This window comes from Fopius arisanus, unplaced genomic scaffold (genome assembly GCF_000806365.1).
Source record: "Fopius arisanus strain USDA-PBARC FA_bdor unplaced genomic scaffold, ASM80636v1 scaffold00121, whole genome shotgun sequence".
Lineage (NCBI taxonomy): Eukaryota > Metazoa > Arthropoda > Insecta > Hymenoptera > Braconidae > Fopius > Fopius arisanus.
Window position 1 is genome coordinate 30,345 of NW_011887860.1, and position 23,216 is coordinate 53,560.

A 23,216-nucleotide genomic window follows, 5' to 3' on the forward strand; every position below is an offset into this window, starting at 1 on the left:
GGCCTACAGGGGCTGGCATTTCGTTACCCGTAAAACGCGTTTTTTCTAGGGAATTTCCTAGGGACATATCGGGCAAATATCTCTCCACCCGGGCCTTAAGGTGAGAGTAATGACGATTTCTGCATCACCGTATACTTGGCGCACTAATTAATGTGAATCATTAATTAACCTATCAAATCATTTGGAAATTATTTGGGGAATTTTAGGGAGAGGGTTCCATAATTTGGGGAGATCTCGTTGATTAATTATTAATTTTTTTTAATTAAAGCGTATAGTTAGCGAAAAGTTCTTATTTTTCATTTTTCTGAATTGATAATTACATAGAATCATTTGGAGATTCGATTTCTGTAGATTTCATAATTTGGGAAATTGACAACGGGTTGATAATTAATAAATTAAATAATTAAATGAATTTCCAGCCGGGCGCGTGCGCGCATGCATACCCATTCCATCGTTCGTCATCGGGCGCACTAATTAATGGTAACCATTAATTAACCTATGAAATAATCAGAAAATACTTTGGGGAAATTTAGGGAGTAGGCTTCGTAATTTGGGAAAACCTCGTTAATTGATTATCAATTTTTTAAACTTAACATACGTAATTCGCGAAACCTTTTTTTTTTTAAGGAAGGATCATTTGGGGAATTGATCCCAACTGTTCTTCTAATTTGAAAAATTGAAAAAATTTCAATAATTAGTAAACCAGTTCATTGTTGCTAGTTTTTGAAAAATCGAAAATCAAATAATGCACTTATTCATATTGATTTCCAGTAAATTTTTTCCCATTTTTTTTAACTTCAACCATCTTTGTCAGTTGTTTACTTGCCGTGTTATTATCATAGGAAGATCGTCGTTTTCCAATTATATTTCACCGATGCACAAAAAAACGAAAAATTTATGTTTCATTCAGTTTTCCATTGTTTTCTTTCAACACTTAATGTTTTTCTTTCATTTGAAAAATCACATTATTTTGGATTTTTGGCAGGAAAAAACAGAGAAATGGAAGGAACATTTCCACTTTAATTGTCTAGTGTTCTCTTTAAGAAATGACGTTGTGTGAATGTTCTTTGAATTAAGTTTTCCCCTAATTTTCATGTCTCTACAATGTTCTTACAAGGAAAAACGATAAAAATTGAAAATAAATCACAATCCAATTTATCGCTATTTCGACAACTCAGTGATCGAAGTTTGCTTTCTGATTCATATTCGGTTGCTGCTGGATTTATCCTCTGTAAAATTAGTTAACAAATTTTCAATGAACAATATTCAACTTTTTTTAAACGAATGTCGATAACGAAGGAAGGAACGGGTGTGGACTCGCGCATGCGCAGGGCTGGAAATTGATGTAATTATTGAATTTATTAATTATCAACTCTTTATCAATTCCCCAAATTATGAAATCTACCGAAATCGATTCCCCAAATGATTCTACGTAATTCCCAATTTAGAAAAATAAAAAATAAGGAATTTTCGTTAACTATACGCTTTAATTAAAAAAAATAAATAATTAATTAACTAGATCTCCCCAAATTATGAAATCTACTCCCTAAATTTCCCCAAATTATTTCGAAATTATTTGAAAAGTTAATTAATGATTCCCATTAATTAGTGCGCTAAGTATACGGCGGTCTATCTCTGCTCCTACCAGTCCTACACGGTTATCGGCATTCTCGGCGTCGTGCCCTGCCTTATTTACGGATACGACCTCTGATTTCGTTCCGTAGCCGCCGCTACGAAAGAGGGTGTTGAACCTTTACCATTACCTCAGCTGAGCGTATCGTATCATCTAGTAACTGTAGTCCGTGGCTGGACGTTACCGCAAATTTTATAGATCTTGGTTGTATACGTTTTTGACTTAAGAATAATTCAAATTAATTAATTCACTTGATGAGTCCTGATTAACTCATTGTATTTTCACAATGACGGAGTTCTCTTTGGGGTATCGGGAGGTTGTGCCTGATCAAACTCGACCGGAGAAATGGAAAGAAATTATTTTGGATACCGGTAGGTGGTTTTGGATAACCTACAAGACTTTGTACCCAACATTTACCAAATCGTTAATGAGAATTAATGATTTTCTGTTGCCTCACTATTTATTTAAGTGTTTTTTGTTTCATTTTCATAAACTAAATATATTTGGTGACGGAAAGATTTTTCAAATTGTTACTTAAGCGTGCAATCACAAAATGCATTGTATGTAGTCTGCAAAATCACCTTTTATCAATATATCGAAATGATCAATCGATCCATCGACCAATAGGAAGAGCAATAAAACATTAACAATGAAAACAATCATTAATTGTCAACCTCTTTTATGATAAAGCAACGAAAAAACTTTTTCGATTTTTTTAAATCATATTCTGCGAAATGAATTCACTGTTCATCTTGTGCAACAAACTTCATGAGATATAATAAAACTAGCATTTTATGACAGAATGACTAATTTCGACTAATTGCTGACGGAGATATCGTAACTAAATAACATTTGGTAATGAAAAAAAAATTTTATTCATCTAATATGGATTTTTAGGTGGTAGTCAAAGCACCCTCCAAGACATTAAAGTACCAGAGCGAGCGGGTGGCTACTCATACAAAGACTCCTACAAATATACCACTCGTAACCGCTTCATCTACTGGAGAATCTGCCACGATATCCTCGAATTGATTGAGCACTCCTTGGACATCAACTTGGTGAACTGCAAGGTTCGCTACAAGTTCACCAACACACCTATATTAGATGGCATTACAATTCATGAGACGATCAACTCGGTAATCATTCTAATTGCAACAGTGTCGAGTGTACATAAATTAACTTTCCCTCATCCAGACAAGATTCACAAGCAAGACCGTCTACTTGGCTCCCACCCCGACCTCTCACTCCAATCAATTTTGGGAGAAGCATCTACCCAAAATGCTCGGGACCCTCACTCTTTTCACATAATCTCCTCTCCAGGGACTATAAATACACCAGTATCTCATGCAGCAGCCTCCTGGCTTTCTCTTCCCCATGAAGAAGCTTTATTCGCTCTGGCTTACTCCTCAGGAACTATTCTAGTATTACGACTTGATTCGATAACGGGATTGATCCACACAAGTGAACTCAAACAAGACTCAATTGTTCCTCGGTTCCTCTCTGGCATTGCAACCGCTTTCAGGGGGAAAAATAGTGAAGCGCAAGTTGCTATGTGTCTTACTCTTCATAATTTTGCCAATGATTCTTACCTTTTTGCACTGTGTCGCGAGGGAAATGTGAGAATGTGGTCGTGTAACAAGAGTCAATGTGTTGCTGTAGCAGATGTAGCCACTGAAAATCGTATAGCATCTCAGGGAACTCATGGACACATGCTGAGGAAAGTTCTGGGAAGTGATAATGAGCTCTATTTGGGAACATATTTGAAGTTCACTAATGGTTGTGAGTTCAGTATATTGAAGCCTGTGCAGGATGCTGGACTTTTCAAATTTATTAGAGTATGTACGTTATTTGCTCCTGATCAACATCTGGTAGATTTTAAGTTTACCATGACAAGGTTGTGGGCCGTTTGGAGAATCACTGAGATGGATAAGGTTGCAGTTAGTCATGCTCAACTGCCTTTAAGTGGAGCACAGGTAAGTTTTTGATAAACTAATTGCAAGTTATTTCTCTAGTTTTCATTCGAAAATACAATAATATTCCGATAATCAATAAATTCCAATATAATCGTCTGAAAATTTCCACTGATTTTGCCAATCATTTTTTCGACGCATAATTTCAGCAGTCATGATTTTTAATCGTTTGGCACGTATTTTTTCGACGTGTGTTTTCAATGCACTTTTTCATTCCGCACCATGAGTAATTCTTTTGTCTCATAGCATAGGAAAGTTTGAAGAAAAAATGACTAACATTGATGGTTTTTCAAGTTCAACCCAATTTCAAATTCTCTAAAAAATTTAATACATTTGAAATGAAGAAAAACGCAAAAAAAACGCAAAGCAAATACAAACCGGGAAAATTGATCACAATTATACGTCATATTTTTCGTATAAACGCCGATTTGTCAGTTTCTTAAACACTAAATAATTACCTGAATGGAAAATAAAATAATTCTCTATTTTCTGTATGAGAAAAAGACCATTTTATTTTTCTAACTAAGCGCCTTGAATGATTACAACCTTCTTTTCCAAATTTCTCATGACGTTCGACATAAAAAACATTCGTGTTACAGAATGAAAAATTGGATTGGAATAAACGTTAAAAAAATGTCTCAAACGATTAATTTTTGAATGAATATTCAAATATATCATTTTAAGGCGAGGAGAAGGGTTCGTACTCATAACCAAGCCTAAAAAATTCCTACTTTAAGTCTTCGTGGCACGCGTCATATATTCATTTTCTAAAAACATATTTTTCACGTTTTATGATATATTACATCATTTCCAAGTAAAATTATGAATTAAAAAAGTAATTAAAATGCCAATAATGAGGGATATTATAAAAAATCGCACTTTTTTTTCCTACTTTAATTTCAAGTGAAATTCGAAAATGATATTGATATGCATGACCGAAACTGTTGAAACTGTTATAGATATCAACAAAACTTATTTTTCTATATTTTCTCCAATAATGTGTCATATCGACTATAATTGCCAAATGCCGTCCTGGTTACCGTAAATCTCCTAATCCAGGGCAATATATGGTCCTTTTAATGGACTTTTTGATTTTGGTTGATCGTAATTTGATACTCTAGCTTTTGTGACTCATTTCACAAAGAATCACAAATATCTGTAGAAATTAATAAAGAAAAATGAATACACTACCGGAAGAAATAGTCAGCTTGCAATTTTATTTGATAAGCTCGAAAATGAAAAATGCATTAATACGGTTACGTATTTACTCTAGTTGATTTCTCAAATTTCTAATGAAATGAATAATTAATGAATAATGAAATTTATTACGATGTAGGTAAATTCCGAATGGGAAAGTGCAGTGTTGGAGCCGCCCCCTGATCGCGACTACATCCTCACGGATCCAGGAGTGGATCCTCGTCAATCTTATATAAATCATATCTTCCATCCCGGCCAGTTTTCTCTCACTGACATTATGCGAGCTTTGAGTATCTACCGGAGACTGAACCTCCTTTCTGAGGTTCCTCTTTCTCCAGCAGTCCTTAAAGAACGAGTCTGCATGGCGGTCGAGGCCGAAATCCAGTCAGAAGTTATGGACTATGAGATGACAGACGAAGACTATCTGGAGATTGCCAACAGATGTTGGTGGAAATTCTACTCTTGTGTAATTCAATACCATATCAATGGAAGCCGACCCATTGGCCTCCTTCTTCTCCCGTCAGTCTATGGAATCGTCTTATTGAAGAAATCATCGTTCTCCTTGTTGAGACCAATGGAACCTTTGGAGCATTTGATGTTGTCCAATGAGAACTGTTATGCCTCACGGTTTAAGACAATGCCCATATTTTCTCAAGACGAAGATACATGTCAAGACCTTATTGCCCTAATGAGTGCTGTAATGCTGTTGGAGAAACAACTGTCAGAAGAAGTTAAAACTGGCATTGAAAAGGATCTTTATCATTTAAAGAGTCCAGACATTGTGATTGAGGATTTGTTTGCACGAATGTCGTTGGAACCTGATGATCCTCTCTCAGATTTCGACTTCCAGATGGAACTGCATCATAAACTGGAGAACGTAAAGGATCCTTCAGGTGGGTCATTGTGCATCATTTATTTCTATCAATGTTACAAATGACGAAGTTTACGAGTTTCCAACTTTGTTTTATCGTGATGAAATTGCCCGTTAGGCGCGGGATTAGTATCGGAGTTTTTTTATTTTGAATTTTCCGTTTCGATCCAAAATATTGTATCACATTCCCACTTTTTGGTGTATTATTTGTTTGTATTATTTTCATCATTTCGTAACGATTTATAGTTAGACCTATGTATATATAATATGACGAATAGAATATTCTTCAATGCTCGCGATTTTCCATTTCGAAAACAATATTATATTCACTTATAATACCACGAGAGCTTGGAAATTACTAGCTATTTCCCGATAGGTTCGTTGCAAGCGAATGAACGTGTTCAATTTTCCAGGGTAAAAAATCACGAGCGCGAAGCACGATTTCACTGGAAAACTTGACCAGCTCGTTTATTTGCAGGGAAGCTAGAAGGAATTATCCGATTAATTTCGAATCTCGAGTCTTATTCGGGGCATAATTTTGTTCGTTTCAATTTCAGCCGATAGAAGTGGACTATGGAAGGAAGTCTATAGTCAAAAAATGTGAAACCATGTTTGAACTGAAAAAAGAGATTTGAAAAGATCATAATTAGTATACTTCAATACGAGTGAGACGAGCTGAAAATTCCTGGCTCACATGTGGCGAACAATATTTTTTAACAGTGATTTAACGTTCAGCGAGTGCCGAACTATGCTTGTTTTGTTTATTAGTAAAAGAGTAGGCACTTTTCGGCACCAGGTGAACGTAGCAGCAATGTCCAAAAAAATTTCACTCGATGAAAAACACAAAAAAATTTTTTGTTTTTTGTTTCATATATATATAGGTAAAAGACAAACTATTCGGAAAATAATCAGTTCTATTACCACGAGAGCTTCAAAATTATCGAGTATTTTCTTGGGAACCTTGAGGAAAATACTCAATTAATTTTGAAACTCGAGCGGTATTCGTCGGATTATTTTTTCAATTCAAATTTCGGTTAACAAAGTTGGCCCATGAGACGAACCTCACAGTTGTCAAATACAAATTTTATTCTCAAAACAAATATATTTTAATTCAAATTAAGGGATCGAATTAAATCTGTCATTGACATCTGGGGTTAATTCGACTGGATATTATTTTGTTTCTTATAGATAAGAACTACCAGACAAAATTATCAAAAAATTATTAGTATAATACCATGGTCCTTGGTACCACGTGACGTCGAATGGGCCAATCCTGTTAACGGAAATTCGGATTGAAAAAATAATCAGTATAATATGGAGTATCTTCGTCGAATGGTGCGATTCTATTGGTTGGAATTTGGGCGGAAAAAACAATCATTACAAAATAAACTTTCCATTTGTAAATATTTCTGATTTTAATTTTGATTGAAAAAAACTACAGACATATCGATGTCATTCTTCTCGGCGTTAAGCACCAAAATCAATGAACAAAAAATGAATTGATGTTTTAAAAAATTTACAGCTGATAAGAGTAAATCTTAAAAAAAATCGTTTCCACTATACCTGGATATATCGCCATGGCATTGAAAAAATTTGCTTCTATATTTCAAGTATTTTACTTCTTATAGCCGCAATGGCAATGCTGCTGGAAGCTCTGACGTATGATCTTGGACAATCTGATAGAATGAAACTCGATAACGAGCCTGAAGTATCCAGATTAATGCTGAATATTGGACATTTATTTTCGAGTCAATTGGGTGTTTCAATGATTGCTGAGAGTTTGTCGCAGATTGCATTACTTAGATTTTCCATCTGCAGAGATCTACTGATTTTGCAAAGGATTGTCCTGAGTAGACCTGAAGCGTTTGACTCGAGAATGTTACACTCGATTAAGTCATCGCTAGCACCAAGAACTGTAGTATTGACGCAAGCGTATTACGTTGTCATGTGGATAAGTGAAAGTACAGCAACTGCCACATCTCCTCAAGCCCTCTGGGAGACGAGTGTTCAAAGGCTTGGAGTATTGAAGCTAATGGATATCAGAGGGAATACCAATAAGCAACTGCGCTCGATGAGCTTGCTCGAATTGTTCGTACAGAGTGGAGGTGCAAAGGTATGATTATTTCGACTGGGCTTTTTTATTACTTCATTTTTGCAGAGATTTTCAGACGACAAAGTCAACTTCCTACAGAAAGTCTTCCTGTATTTTCAATGATAAAACACCGAGGTCTCCGAAATTTTTCCCATATTTTTTAAAGACAGCGTGAATATCTGAATGTCTCGCTGAAATATTGTGATTCATTTCTTAAGCCGAGTAGTATTTAGAGATTTATTGCTCTGAGAAATTTTCTTGAAAAGTAGTGCAGTTTCCGTGGAAAGAGAACTTATAACACACTGGGGAAAAAAGCATCGATTGGACACATATCTTCTTGATTGAAATTTGCAACAAACTTTTTTCCGTTCGGACCCTCATCCGCGAATTGATCTTTTTACCTAATTGCCAATGCATGGCACTAAACGATAATTTGCTTTTCCAACATTCTCTTCACAATTAATTATAAATTTGAATCCAGTAGATGCCGGTTTATATCACGCTAAGATAACAAAACTACATTCAAGTGGGTGCATACTTTCACCAATACAGGACTTGAATTCAGAAAATAAGAGATTAAATGACCTTGAATGCGCCCATCGTCTTATCTACAGTGAAAAAAAAAATTAAAAGAATGATTAATTTTCGCTTCGGAGGACGGGCTTTAGTAATTATAAAATGCATAATGATAATTGTACTAGGAAGAAAGTTACTCGAAATCACTCCTCATTTGCTATTTTCAAACGCTGGGAACTTTTAAATTTAAAAGGCTGAATTCACATTCCAAGAACAATTGATGTCAAACGATCACGATTTTCAGAAAATTATGTGGTTGGCCAAAAAGTAAATCTTAGAAAATGAGAATTATTAATGATGTTTGAATTATTATTATATTTAATTAGCATTTATGTAAGACACGAACCTTCAATTGTTTCAGCAAGCCCACACTTTGATGGCTAATGCGCTTTCTCTCTCGCTGACATCCGTTGTTCCTTGGCATTTCGGGTTGCTGAGTCAACTAACCATTGTCGCCCAACTCATTTGGCCCATCTCTGGAAACTTCGTCTTTCCAGAATGGCTTCTTTCATCTTGTCAATTCCTCCTGGTTCAGGAGTACGTTCGATTGCTGTCGACCTGGTGCGAATGGAATTCTGCCTCTCGTCGCTTCATCCTCGCTGTGTCACTCTTGGAAATGGGCGAGCCACTTAAAGCGTGCGATCACATTCTCAGAGCTTCAAGCGGAATCCTCACCGATAATTTCCTCGCTTCCACACTTCTAGACTCCCCAATGTCCTCAGAATCCCAAGCCCTTGTCTGCTATTATTTAAAATCAATAGAGCTCTTCTCCCAACATAATGCTGCTGACTGCATTATTGAATTAGCAGAGGCGGCTATCACAGTATCTGATAAAAATGATCCAAACCTTCCAACACTTCATTCCATCATCTTCACCCAACATTTAAATCTTGAACATCATACAGAAGCTTATCACTGTTTGAACTCAAACCCAGATGCTGAAAGGCGGAGTGATTGCCTTCGTCAGCTTGTCGTGACTCTATTTGAAAGGAAAAAACTTGTCGATCTTGTCTCATTCCCATATGTAGACATGTACGAGGACCTTGAAAGAATCGTCATGGGAAGAGCCAGAAGTGTGGATTTGATGGAGAATAATTACTACAACTTCTTGTACAGTTTTCATATTAATAAAGGAAACATGAGGAAAGCAGCTTCTGTAATGTACGAGCAAGCGATGAGGTTAAGTCAGGAGTCACACTCGGTGGATATTATTTCGAAACAGGCTCAGTGTCTATTAGCTTGTATTAATGCCATCAACCTTGTCAGTGAGAAATATCGGTGGATTGTGAGGCCAGCCGTAGAGCAGAATTATCCGGATGAGGTCAATCCAAAGAAGAAGAGAAGTGTTGATGGGAAAGAAGTACTGCATTACAAGGCGAGTAGAATGTTAAATCAACAATTTATTTGGCATTTAGTTGGATCTCTGCATAGTACTTCAAAAGATCATTATTTATGCGAGCGATCGTCATTCAATGTTTTTTTTATATGATTGAAGTCCCAAATCACTTGAGTCAATAGCCTCTTGAAGCTATGCACACATTCAATATGAGGACGTGTAAAACTTTTCCGGCGAATATGATATTATATTATCATATTCGCCAGAAAAAGTTCTTCACTTCTGCATCTGAAATGCTAGTTTCTGACAACGTATGTCAACGATATTTCACACAATGAGTGTTTCAAATTCTGTTTCGAATTGTTTCGAGTTCTGTGGGCTACTGTTGGGATTGGAAAAAAACATCACTTGTATCCTGTACCACAAGAGCTTCAAAATGATCAGATATTTCCACATAGATTCGAGACAAATAAGTAAAGGAGTCCAGTTTTTTAAATTAAAAAATCACCAACACGAAGCACTAGTGATTTTCCCTGAAAAACTTGGTGACTTCATCCATATGGAGGGAACATATGCGAAAATATTTGATAAATTTTGAAGCCCTTGTGGCATTCACGACATTATTGTTTCCACCCAAACGTCAACATAACAAAAGTTTACAGACCGGTTGGATTATCTGGAAAAGATAATTTACTCCAAAATTAGGATTCCTAGTTACTCTGGCAATTAATCGTTTTTTTTTTCAATAATTGTTAGCTAGCGTTCTAGCGGTTGTCAACAACTACGCCGCTAGCTAACAATTATCGGAAAAAACGATTAATTGACGGAGTAATTGGAAGTCCCAATTTTGGAGTAAATTATCTTTTCCAGACAGTCCATCCGGGCCTTAAATAAATAGCAAAAATAATAATATGAACCATATGCGGCAAAATAATCTGTGTTTGAAGGCTCACTGCAAGCGAAGAACCCGAACCCCGATCTTTTTACATGGTACTTGTTCACTTGTTTTTCGAAAATTCTAGTCGCAATGGATTATACACTTGAATCAATTCTGCGTGTACTTAAATCGCGGTAGCCTAACAAAGGAATACGATAACTATATGAAAGTGTGTGCATACTTTCATTGAGACGGGTCGCTTTTGGATCGAGTCATTTCGAACTTTAATCAAAGGAAAAATGGGAAAAAAATTAGAGGCGATGAATAGCGTACATTTCACCTTGACTTAATCGATGTCTTTTTTCTCAATACTTTTACTGAGTTTCTGATGGTACTCTCTACATGGTATGAGAAGATTGTTTTACTAGTCTCTCTCAGCTTCGCCAATCCCAATATACTCATACGCTGGTATTGAGAATTTTTTAGCTGAACATTGAATATGATTTTTTAAGGTGAAAAAACTAGTGGAAGTGCTGGAAATCAAGGACATTAAGAAGGAATATTGGTTAATCGATGCTAGATTAAAACTATCAAAAATGAGCTCAGAGATTCATACAGTAGCACAATCAGAACCTTCGGAATTAATCGCTGTTCTAGCTAATGTTGGATTATATACAACTGCCCTCCATCTTTGTGAAGAGTTTAAGATTTCCAAGTGTTCAGTCCTAGAAACATTGAGTTCACAGTCTCTGAGATTGAGTGAAACTGAAAATAATGATGCCTGGGATTGGTTAATCCAGAACAATGTGTATGATATTGTTGGATGCAGCGGTAATGCTGCTGATGTCTCTTGGAGACTCTTAGAAAGATTGACCTTGGACAATGAAAAGGAGGAGAGTAGTGAACTGCATAAGGCGGTAGGGAAGAAACTTCTGCACCTAGGCGCGTTCCTGCCGCAGTGGTTGATGAGATCATATAAGATGAGGAATCCTGCTGAATTGCTGAGAATAATATTAAGTAGTGGGAGATTATTAGAGGCATGTGACCTGGCGGTAGATTATGTCAATGCTATTCTGGGGGACGGTATAGAGTACTTCGGATTGAAGCAGCCAATTGTTGCAACTGGTGTCCCTGTCTGGCTACCTTTCAATACTATTGAATTGCTATTGATGGAACTTAAGGAAGCAATGAAGGAAGACAATACCTATGTCGAGGTAAATGACCTGCCATTATAAAATTTCCTGCACAGTTTCTTTTACAATAATTGTTGTTGTTAAATGTTAAATATGCCTAAATTAAATGACATGGAAATGTTTTCCATCTGCATAAAATAATGAGTTTTCTTCATTTTTATAGAGCTATGGCCGGCTAAAGAAGGCACTTGATCTTTATGTCGAGACCGTCGTGAGAGTTTCTGAAGATATGGTGCGATTCAAAGTCAGCAAATTAGCAATTGAACACAGTGAGTATTGGCTTTATATACTTGTATAACTCCATTTCTTGTCGATTGCTTCACGAATTTGTTAATTAATTTATTAAGCGATTGTTTACAAAATTTCAGATAGCCTATGTGAAGGGGAACCATGCTAACAAATCAGGAAATTATTATTTATGCATGAGATCAAATGGGGCATTAATATTTTATATCAGCATTTCAGTATTTTTCTCAGTATTTTACTCATCTTGTCGATTGGTTAATAAGGAAAAAATATAAGTTATCAATCCCCCATTTAACCTTATGTCCGTTGTTGCCCTGCTCTTAGGGTATGCGAAATTTTTCACAAAATTTTTTAATCAATTCATCAATTTATTCAAAAGATTCTATCTCGCCTGATTTTTCGAATTGTTTTCTGCCTTGGTTGTGACCCCTCAGTATTATTTCATCCGTTTTCCATTGCCTTTGAGTATTTTGTCTTAACAGAATTGGTTTGAATCAACAGAATTGGTTGATTTGCATAGGTATAAAAGCAAGAAATTATTCTCATGACCACCATCAAGCGTCTCAGTGACCCTTTATATTTATTTGACTCGTCATTAGATTATTGACCCCATGGTCCCTCATGTCCCAATAAATAGCTTCCACTTAGATACTCCCTGACCACTTGATAATCATAGATAACTTCCATATTTTCCAAATGACGAACATCTGTAACGGTCAAGAATCTAACGGTAACTAGTTATTGTCGACACCTCTGGAACTATCAAGAATTAAATGGCTATGTCCAAAATGATTTAATACACTTTTTATTAATTTCAGAGACCCCTTGACTGCCATAATTGCTCAAGAATCGACTGAAAAACTGGACAACTTAACACATCAATTCTGATTATTTTTCTTCATTGTACACTTGTAAAGCTGATCACATCATAACTATGATAATAAAGGAACTTTTTTTATGACCTAACTATATTATCGGTTGAACATTATCTGGAGCTGACTTGAATTTCATTTTGTTAGGCTAAAATATTTTATAATCTGCAATAGACTTTGCAATGTTTAAACGACTCTAATGACTAATAAATTATGTTCTCTTATTTATTTTTCAACAACCTGGGTAGAGCCAATAAATTCAGCCATTTCACGGTATCCTAAAATTTCTTATCTCCTTTGTGGTAACTCATTTACAATCATTAGTGGTTTAAATGCAGCCTTAAGAGCCCTTTGCCACTTTTTGAAACTGCGCCTTGCGGCGCTGATATGGACACAAAGATATGCCGACATGCACATATGAAAATAAAGTTGCAATAAAAAATGACAACTTTCCATTCATGAAGTAACTAATAACTCATTTCGATTTTTATTAATAAAAAACAAGCAAGAGCAGAGAAGGCAGTGTGCTTTCAACACAATCAAACCCCAGCTTTCTGGGTTGCTGACGAGGAGTCTAATATGTTGAGCTACTTTGAGATTGTAATAGTTAATTATTTCTAATCGTACATACATTTTCAACATATGATATCATGTTCCAACTGGTGGTTCAATTAAGGTTGTTGTCGCGTAGAGTTTTTTTTCGACAGTTTTCGTTAACAATTTTATGGTGAATAGTTTGAAAAATTAGCAACAAAATGAGCCTTTTCCGTTTGCAATTGACCGTTTTGAACTTGAGATATAAATTTTTGAAATTCGAGTAATTTAGCACGTGTTTAAATGGAGTTTTGCCGATTACAATTTTTTAAAAATCAACGGTTCGACAGTTTCAGAAATAAAAAAAAACGTGGAATATACATCGTGGGAGGAAATACAGAAAAAAAAATCAAATCGATTGACCGTTTGGTTTACGGAATATAATTATCGGAAATTCATAAATTTATATAATTGAAAATAGTTAATATGGAAAATATATAGTTATGCTTTAGCTATCCATGCACAATGCAATCAATCAAGTGAGACTATATACCGCTAAAAAATTGTGTTCTACACTGGCCCGTTTTACAGCGGATAAACTTTTTACAGAGACTGTCGCGCGACAACCACCTTAAACAAGCAGTTAGCCATTTCTAGTGGTAGAAGCTACGACTATTCATATTAAAAAATACATACTTATTTCAAATATATTTTATACTCGATTCGAGTTTATTCGATTTGAGATACTGTCGTTGATTTTTCACTTGAGAAAGGTACGAAATTTTAGTTCGTCTCACTGCATTTAACATTGATTTTGGTGAGCTTCAAAAAAAATCTGAAGACATTCGAAACAATATGAGGGTTTAGAATCCAGTGGAAAGTGGCAGTAAAAACTCAACCATTCATGTGATTCTTTCGGGATTCATTTTGGGTCGCACATAGAGGACCAAAGTGACGGATATTTTTGAAAAACCGCCAATTGATAGAGGAATGACCAAAAAATCACCGTCCTTTATAGCATTTTTTTTGTATGCAGAAAAGACAGTCATTGAGAAAATTATCAGTCATAACGTCAATTGGATCTATATAGATGCTGTGTATTCATTATTTTCTATTTTTCAAAAATTCCAACAAAGTTTTTAAAAAGAGAAATAATGACGGAACCGCCCCGGTAGTGCAGGTTTGAGTCCTGATGATGAAAACATTTTCTAAACAATAAGTGTGGGAGATATGACATTTAATACATCGCTGACTGCGTTATCCAGGGCTACGGCGAGGACGGGGCAGTGTGTCGGCCCCAAAGACACCACATGTTAGCACATTTAAAGACAATGGACACACAGAAACATGAATTTATCTAATAGTCCTGAGCACTTCACTAAAACTCTGAATTTACCTCTCCTGACCATCTACCATCGCTTAACGAACACCACGAGTGACTTAACCGCCGCTACCGTTCTGTAGCTATTCAAATTATGAGTTCAATATCGCTCTCTCGTTACGTCAACAGCGACAGCACAGACGGGGGAAGGGGGGGGTGGGGGGGTGGTAAGGAATTTCAGGGACAACAGAGTTTACCTCAGGACTATTTATCGATGTATTTCTCTCTTTCTTGTTTCTCTCTCTTCTTTCGTCTTGTTATTGACTAGGGAGAGGATGAGAATGGTTTCTATCTCACCATTATTTGTGACAAACTGAGAACCATTTAGCGCAGACACCACAGGTGAACGTGTCATCATCTCTACTCAAGTCCTCTTCTTTTTTTCCATAATGATCGAGACAAGAATATTTAGCCGATCTGTTGCGTTTGTGGCACTGAACCCAGGTTTCATTTATTGTCATCATCTCATCTCGTCCACAGTATAAGCACAGTCAACTTACATCTGGAGATTTCAGCAGTATACCCTACCTTATTGTTGTGCATTTGGCGTCTGGATCGAGTGGATGCATATTAGAAAGATGTCCAACGAGAATCTGTTCTATATAATGCATGACAAAAATGCCACAATTATAATTATCTTTCTGCTTATGATGTGGTGAAACTTTAATGGACCAGGAGCAAATGAGAGGGGGAAGGCTAGGAAAATGGATGGTTGAATGGGAGAGCAAGCAGAGATGATTGGGACACGAGAATGGTGGATTTGGAACTCCTGATCCAGTCGGGGATAAGTGGATGGAGAACAAGTGGATCAAGCAGAGTTAGCGGAGACAAGGGAGAAGAAATGTTCAGAATAAAGAGCCAGCTGAGGAAAATTTAGGAGAGACAGAGAAGAACAGAAGAGGAGTTGGTAGAGGTGAGAAAAGAAGGAGCAAAATGGAAAGAGATTGCATACTATTGGAGAGAACAGTTAACGGAGACACAGAGGAGAAAGGAGGAGGAGGCTGAGATGGTAAGGATGGAAGTCAGGGGTAGAGGGAGGGAAAAAGACAGAGGCTGGGGTGATATAACAGGCCTGGAGCATAATCTTACAGGTGGCACAAGGCACTCAGAGGACACAGGCTCAGGAGAGACCCGGAAAGCGGAGACAGGCGATAAGGGGGCAGAACTCGCCCGTAGACAGACAAGTGGAAGAGAGAGACAACGAGGGAAGTGAGGAAGATGAGAGGAAGAAGCCGACGAGAAAGCAACACAAGAGAGGAAGCTTTACGGAACAACGCCGAGATTCGGGATCGAGCGTGGAAGAGGGGGAAAAAGAGGGAATATAAACGAAAAAACCCCAACCCCACCCGGAGAAATTATCAGAGGAGGATTGGAATAGAGAGAAAGAAGAAAGGAGAAGGAGGAGAAAGAATACAAAAATAAAGCGGCTGACGCTGTTGAGTAGAAGAAAGAAGGAGGAACTGGAGAGGTTCATACAGGAACAAGTGGGAACAGAGATAAGGGTAGAGCAGATGGACAGAACAGGAAAAGGAGGATGGCTGGAAGAGCTGGAACAAAAAAAGGAAACGATGAAGAATAGGGGGAGGTTGGTAGAAAACGGCTGGGGACTCTACTTCCCTGATGATTGGACAGATAGACAGAAGGAACGAGGTAGTGGCTGGAGGAGCAGGCAAAAGCCTGGAGACAGAAGGGGAATGAGGCATGGACAACAAATAATAGCATTTGCATAGGTGAAACATGACCGGAATGGGATGAACTGAAGGGGGAGCTGAGGCTGAAGAGAGACGAGGGAAGGCCCTGGGTAAGGAAGCCTTTTTAATCGGAAGGCTGACAAAAAGGAAGAAGGAATATAATGTTCCAGGAGACACACTTGGAGGAGAAAATGATGAGGAAATTTTTGAATAAGCTAGACAGGAGATTTGAGTGGTTCGGAAAGACTGCGAAACGGTCCCACACAAGAGGAAAGGCGAGGGGTGGACATATATTGGGAATCAGGAGAGCGTTAAAAAGATTGTGGAACGTAGAAGAATGGGAGTATGGCTTGAAGCTCGAATGCAAGGGGACGAAGAACGGCTGCAGGTACGTGGTAATGGGCATATACAATAATAACAGAAGGAACTTAAACAGGGTCTTAACGGAATTGGAGAGAGTAACAGAAAGGATGGAAAGGGAGGACCTGAGATTGATAATAGCAGGAAATTGGAATGCAAGGATAGGCGAACTCCAGGGACTGGCAGACTGTGGGCTAGAGGAAGGACCAAAAATAGGAAAAAGGAAGGCTCAGAACTAAACGATTAGGAATGAAGGGGAAAGGCTGATTAAATGGTGTGAGGAGAAGGCCTTCCTCATCCAGAACGGGAGAGGAGCAGGCGATGAGGAAGGGGCTATAACATTTATTGCGGAAGGCGCAGGTCTGGGAAGCATCCTAGACTACGTACTAACAAAACTGGAAGAGGATGAGGAGCCTGAATGGTTCAAGGTATTGGAAGAACAAGAAGGATAGGACCACCTACCCATAATGTTTAAACTAGGGTAGGACCAAGAGAGAAATGAAGAAGAAGTGTAGAGAGCAGGGGAGAACAGACTGAGGTGGAAAGAGGAGCGAAACGAAGAATTTAGGACAAAATGGTAGGAGCAATGGGCAGATAGTTCACGGAGAAGTCGGAAGGGGGAGGGCATGAATGAAAGGTGGGAAAGACTGGTAGAAACAACGACAAAAGCAGTTGGGGGGGCAAAAATGAAACGCAGAGGGAAAAAGAGAGCAAGAGTAGAGTGGGATAATGGAGAATACTCAAAGGGAAGAAGACAAATGTTCAAAAATCTAAGAAAGTTTAGAAAAAGAAAGAACGGACAGGATAAACAGGAATATAACCAATCCAAAAGAAGGTTGAGGAAACTAAGAGGCGAATTATTAAACGAATGGATAGAGGGGAAACAAAGAGAAGTAGCGGTAAGCAGGACAATGACAGACTGGTGGAAGGCGATGAATTCGTTCAGGAGGGTCTCGAAAAAAGAAGGAAATGGAATCTCAGGCGAGGATTGGAAGAAACACTTCATAAACCTATTGGAAGGGGAGGAACCCCCAGAGGAAACGGGAAGGAGACAGGATGATGTGGGGCCGACGGACCAGCAGGGAGGAGAAAAAGCGAAGGAGACGAAAGATAGAGAAAAAAAGGGGGAGGAGGAGGCGAACGAGCTGGACAAGGAACTTGCGGATTGTGAAATCACGGGAGCATTAAAGAGGCTAAAGAGCGGAAAGGCAGCAGGCGGAGATGGAATAATGGCGGAGTTCTGGAAAAACGTTCCAGAGGAAGAAAAAAAGGAATTGAGGACGATACTTATGGAGCTATGGAAGAATGAGGAGATGATAGAAAGGTGGAGGGTAGCTGCAATCTACCCGATTCACAAGAAAGAGGATGTCAATCTGGCTGCAAACTACAGAGGAGTATCGCTCTTAGATATAGGATACAATGTTTTATCGCGACTAATGGCGAGGCTGGGAAAATGGCTAGAGACAGAAGGAAAGCACAGGCGGGATTCAGAAAGAAGAGAGGCACGATGGAACAGATATTTGTACTAAACACACTGATTGGGAGGCAACTGAAGAGGAAAGGGGGGAAACTGCACGTAGCGCTCATAGATTTTAAGGCGGCTTTCGATAAAGCGAAAAGGGAAAAATGAAGAAGATAAGGGTGACTGGCGAGTTTCTAAGGATGACGCAGGAAATATACAGAGAGACGAGGAACAGGGTGATCGCAGGAAAAGAATTGACAGGGGAGTTCAGTACCGGAAAAGGAGTTAGACAAGGGTGTCCATTAAGCCCGATTTTATTTAACATCTTTATGCAGGACATGGTAGAGGCAATGGAAAGAAGAAAAGAAAGAAAACAAAACCTGAGGAGTGATGAACAGGAGTAAACTAAGGAGCTTAAAAAGAAGACCTCATGAGAGTAACAGTAGAGGCAGCGGCACTATATGGAATGGAACTCTGGAGTGGAAAAGGTAAGATGTCATTGAAAAGGTATGCAAAAGATACGTGAAGGCGAGTATGGGGCTGTCTAGGAATACACCTGAGTACATATGGAGAATGGAGGCAGGATTAAGAAGTGTAGAGGCGGAGACAGTAAGAAGGGGGGCATTATTCCTGGTGAAAATCATCGGGTTGAGGGAAGAGAGATGGCCGAGAAAATGCCTGAGGGCGGAAGTGAGAGGAATAAAGCACGAACAGCCATGGAAATGGGGAAAAATGGTTCAGGAGAGGCTGAAGGACGTAGGAGATGGAGAACTATAGGAAATGCTATGGGAGGGAGAAAGTGTAAAAGCAAAAGAGAGAATAAAGGATATAGTACAAGTAGTAGAGGACCAGGAGATACAGAAAGATTAGGAAGAGATTGAAGGCTCAACAGTAAGTCAAACAGTGTAAAAAACTATTCGACCGAATTCAAGCAACTTTTTCTCGTTCTTCGTATGTTTATGAAGAACTGTCGGGGAAAATGGAACAGACAAAAACATGCCTATTCGATATAATTGTATTAAAGGTGTTTGTGTACTACCTCAAAAAAAATGAAAAAATCTGCAAAAATTGGATTGGCGACTGTAGTAATAGTTAAGACTGTAATATTAGTTTTCCCGTCGGTTTCATTTCCCCCACCCTGTTCTATTGACACATGGAAAACCGGAAAAGAAGTTCCTTAAATTGTGTCGAATAATGATTTTTTACACTGTTGCATTTTTTCTCATCCTTCTCTAATTCCAAGGATATTCACCTTGTTATAACTAGCAATAAACGCCTGACATCTCTTTCTGCACTCGTCATTCAATCTCGTTCTCGCTGGATCAATTAAATTAACAATTGAGTTCTGAATATGGACATACGTCAAAACCCAACGGACGTTTCCAACGGTGTGGGGAAGAAGAATTATTGGGAAGAATTATTGGGAATCCTCATTATCGGGCGAAAGGACTCTCTTGGCAGGACATTTAGACTGGGCTTTCGGGCGTGGGACGTCCAACTTACGGTAAATAGTTAACACGTGGTCGCGACATTTTGTAATAAATTTAGAAGCTTTCATGGGTCCATTCTGCTCCAGTTTTGTTATGCGAAAATGATTTTCGGCAGATGTATTTACCACGTGATTTCTCTGTGAAGATGATATGGTCGACCAAAGTGGGGGCATATGGGAGAATTCCAGGGAATTATATTTATTTTTTAATCCATTTTGTTCATGATTTTTAATGTTCGCCCTGACTTTGCTTCGAACCCTGTCGAAATATTGACAAAATTGGACTTTTTCTGTACATCGTACGGTTAGCATTCCGTAAATACTTCTCAGTTTCAGGCTTCACAATATTTAGCATCTACTCAAAGTGTGAAGAGAGGGGTCTAACTGCTTCTGCGAGATCGTCGAAAGCTTTTGTCACACGATCATTTTCGAAAAGATATTCCAATATAGTGATAAGAGACTCGACGTGTACACTCATTGCATTGAAATTATTGCTATGATCGATCTAGGCTATACCTACCAAATACAACGGGATGTTCTTCTCATTAATGCTCTTACCATGTAACCATCGCGAAATCATCTTCATCACATGCGCATAGGATAAAAAATGCCTCATGATGTAAGATGGTAAAGGGATGTTGTTCTGAATCTCATTGAACACAAACTCCAAGTATTCTACCACCGTAAGATCGTTCCAAGCCCCCATCATTGCACTTATCCTCGCTCAAACCCAGTTCGTGACAAATGAGTAGAAAGGAAGCCATGCTACCTTTTTTTCTTCCCAGTAATTCCTAATGAATCTGCAAAAATCCCTAATCGAAGGAGTGATATAGTGTTTGTAACGTACTCGAGAAGTAGTAAGATCTTTCCCCCTACATTGACAGCACTTGAATAGTAATAAACGCATTTGGACATGGGAAATGGTTTTCTCTCTACTGATCCCGTAGCATCAAAATATAATTTTAAACCCGAGTGACGTTTCAAAAATGCGACCTGTTCTGCACATCCCAAAGAAATTTTGAATGGTGCGACAAATTCTCTAATATACTGATAATTTTCCAGTGTATCAGATATACTCAGAATAATGTCGAACACATCATTGTGGTGGCGGTCATTCTCTGCAAGTTTTTCAGATTTAGCCTTTGGTAGTAGACTAAGGGACTGTACGAATTGATCATTTTTATCTTCACGGGCAAGTGTCCCGTCCATCTCATTAATGAGTTTCTCGTGAATCTCTAATATACTGCTACTGACAGGGGTTGAGCAAATCTCAACTTTTCTTAAAGTTCTGATCGTTCTTCACCCCGTAATTGATAAGCACTCTTGCTTATTGGTCCTGAATAGACTCACTAGATGTTGCAAAAATGTTCGCTAATGTCTCAAATTTTTTCACTTCACCAGTAATTTTAAACATTTTCTCACATTTCGGCTGTCTGCATAACATGAAGTCCGTAAACTTGCCATTATTACGTGGCTTATTCACCTTGAAACGCAAAGAGCACGTGACGTTTAAAGCGCTTGGTAATTCTTTTCTTAATTTTGTATGCAATTTTTCAAGAAAAGCTCTCTTTTTGTGAAGTATATGCTCGTTACCGATAGAAAAGGACCCGACGTATTGATAGTGCTTCCTTGTAAACTTCGGTTGAAATCTCGGTTTAAAAGAATTCTCCTTAGATTCATTATCGCGCGACGCACTTAAAGAAAATCCGATATAGGTGTCTCGATTGCATGATTCGATACGCGTTTTTCGATTTTTCTTCACCTTATCCCTCAATTTTTCTTTCACTCCTGTTTTGAAATCACGCAGATTTTTACGCCAAGCGAAAACTAAACTTGATCGAAATTTCCGACGAAGATATTTCCTAATTTTCAGATAATCATAAATACTTCCAAAAATTTGTTTATCAGTGGGGACATTCTTGAGATCAGATTCTTCGTTTACGCCATGTACAATGACTACAATCGTCACATTATCATCGAATTTCATTATTATGGCCTTTCTAGTTATTCACACAGCGAATGGTAAATTGAATTTAAGAAATATGAAAACTTTTTTCAAAGACTTTTTATCACACTTAATGTAATATATCCTTCGGCAAAGTTTTATTTCGAATTATTCCGAAATGGAGGAGATGAAAATCTCATCCTCATATCTTAGCCCGGGTGTATTTGAAAATCGTCGAGATAGCGCTCAAAGCTACAATAAACGAATGCCATTGGCTCCGCCAAAACGGCGCAAACGTAGTTAGTCTACCTTCATTCTATACTCAAATCGTTCCAATTAATTATGCATAGACAGATGAAAACAATGGGAGTGAGATTATGCGCAATTTCACACATTTATGAGTTTTTATGTTTTCCTGAGATGTTAATTCTTTAGGGATGCTCTGCCGGTATTTTGTTTTTTTTTCCTATTTTTCTGAGATTTATTGAAAACTATCGATCGAATTGGGATATGAAAATATAGCGTTTGTCCGTTACATCATGATTTACCCTTTCACAAAGTTTCATCCCGATACACCAATTTTCATAACTTTTCACTAAAATTTATTGATTTTTAATTAAATTTTAGTGAAAAATTACAAAAATTAGTGTATCGAGATGAAACTTAATGAAAGAGTCAATCATGATGGAACGGACAAACGCTATATTTTCATATCCAATCCGATCGATAGTTTTCAATGAATGTCAGAAAAATTGGAAAAATAACAAAACACCACCAAAACATCCGTTTGAACACAATTAATCCTGTTGCTATTTTTGATTGATGAAATCAAACGTAATGGCTGCCAAATCTCCTACATTATAATTATTCAGGCTGAATACTATACATGAAGAAAAGAATCACATGAAAATTGAGGTAGAAATTGTCAATAGATTTTTTTATTTAGAAGATATTATGCTTTTGCTAAGAGAAATACAATAATTAAATGATTTATTAGACAAGTTTTCATGTCGCGCATATAGAAACTGTGGAACAAAATGATCAAATGTTTTTCTTCTAATCTAATATTCTATCTATTCTTCATTGATGATTAATCATCTTCTGTAATGTTATTCTCGGCTGTTAATGTTCCTCTGGAAAAGCACTGCATATCTCCTAAACTAAACATTTGTAAGAAAAAACCCGTAATGTCACCAGAAGCTTATAAAAATCTGTAAATGTGATTTTTAAAGGTTTTCAAATCGAGCTACTCAAACGTAAGTTAGACCTTGACAAACCTTTATCCTTTAACAGCGGATTAAACTTTAGGAATTAGGATGAGGAACAAAAGAAAAAATATCACCATTAATTGGAGCAAATTCTAATGGTGACATTTTCTTTTCTTTTTTTTTAATCAATTCCGAAGCTAGATATCCACTGTTTATTGCTTTCAAAAATTAATATTACATTAAACTCTTACCCTTAAAATTATATTTTTATATAATGGGCGAC

The 23,216-nt window shown here is 37.5% G+C and overlaps 1 protein-coding gene across 1 annotated transcript; it reads left to right on the plus strand.

The window, feature by feature from the left end:
• The first annotated feature begins 1,787 nt into the window (after positions 1 to 1,787).
• On the plus strand, positions 1,788 to 13,122 carry Nup160 (nuclear pore complex protein Nup160). The gene is made up of 8 exons (XM_011313428.1): positions 1,788 to 2,004; positions 2,531 to 3,606; positions 4,940 to 5,693; positions 7,300 to 7,784; positions 8,701 to 9,714; positions 11,065 to 11,766; positions 11,909 to 12,014; positions 12,810 to 13,122. Exons 1-8 carry the CDS (start codon positions 1,920 to 1,922, stop codon positions 12,818 to 12,820), a joined length of 4,233 nt encoding a protein of 1,410 aa, XP_011311730.1. The 5' UTR covers positions 1,788 to 1,919; the 3' UTR covers positions 12,821 to 13,122.
• The last annotated feature ends 10,094 nt before the right edge of the window (positions 13,123 to 23,216 follow it).

Coding starts and splice junctions, on each gene's coding strand:
- Nup160 (XM_011313428.1), top strand. CDS start 1,920: ATGACGGAGTTCTCTTTGGGGTATCGGGAGGTTGTGCCTGATCAAACT. Junction 2,005..2,530: donor AGAAATTATTTTGGATACCG/GTAGGTGGTTTT, acceptor ATGGATTTTTAG/GTGGTAGTCAAAGCACCCTC. Junction 5,694..7,299: donor GAACGTAAAGGATCCTTCAG/GTGGGTCATTGT, acceptor TACTTCTTATAG/CCGCAATGGCAATGCTGCTG.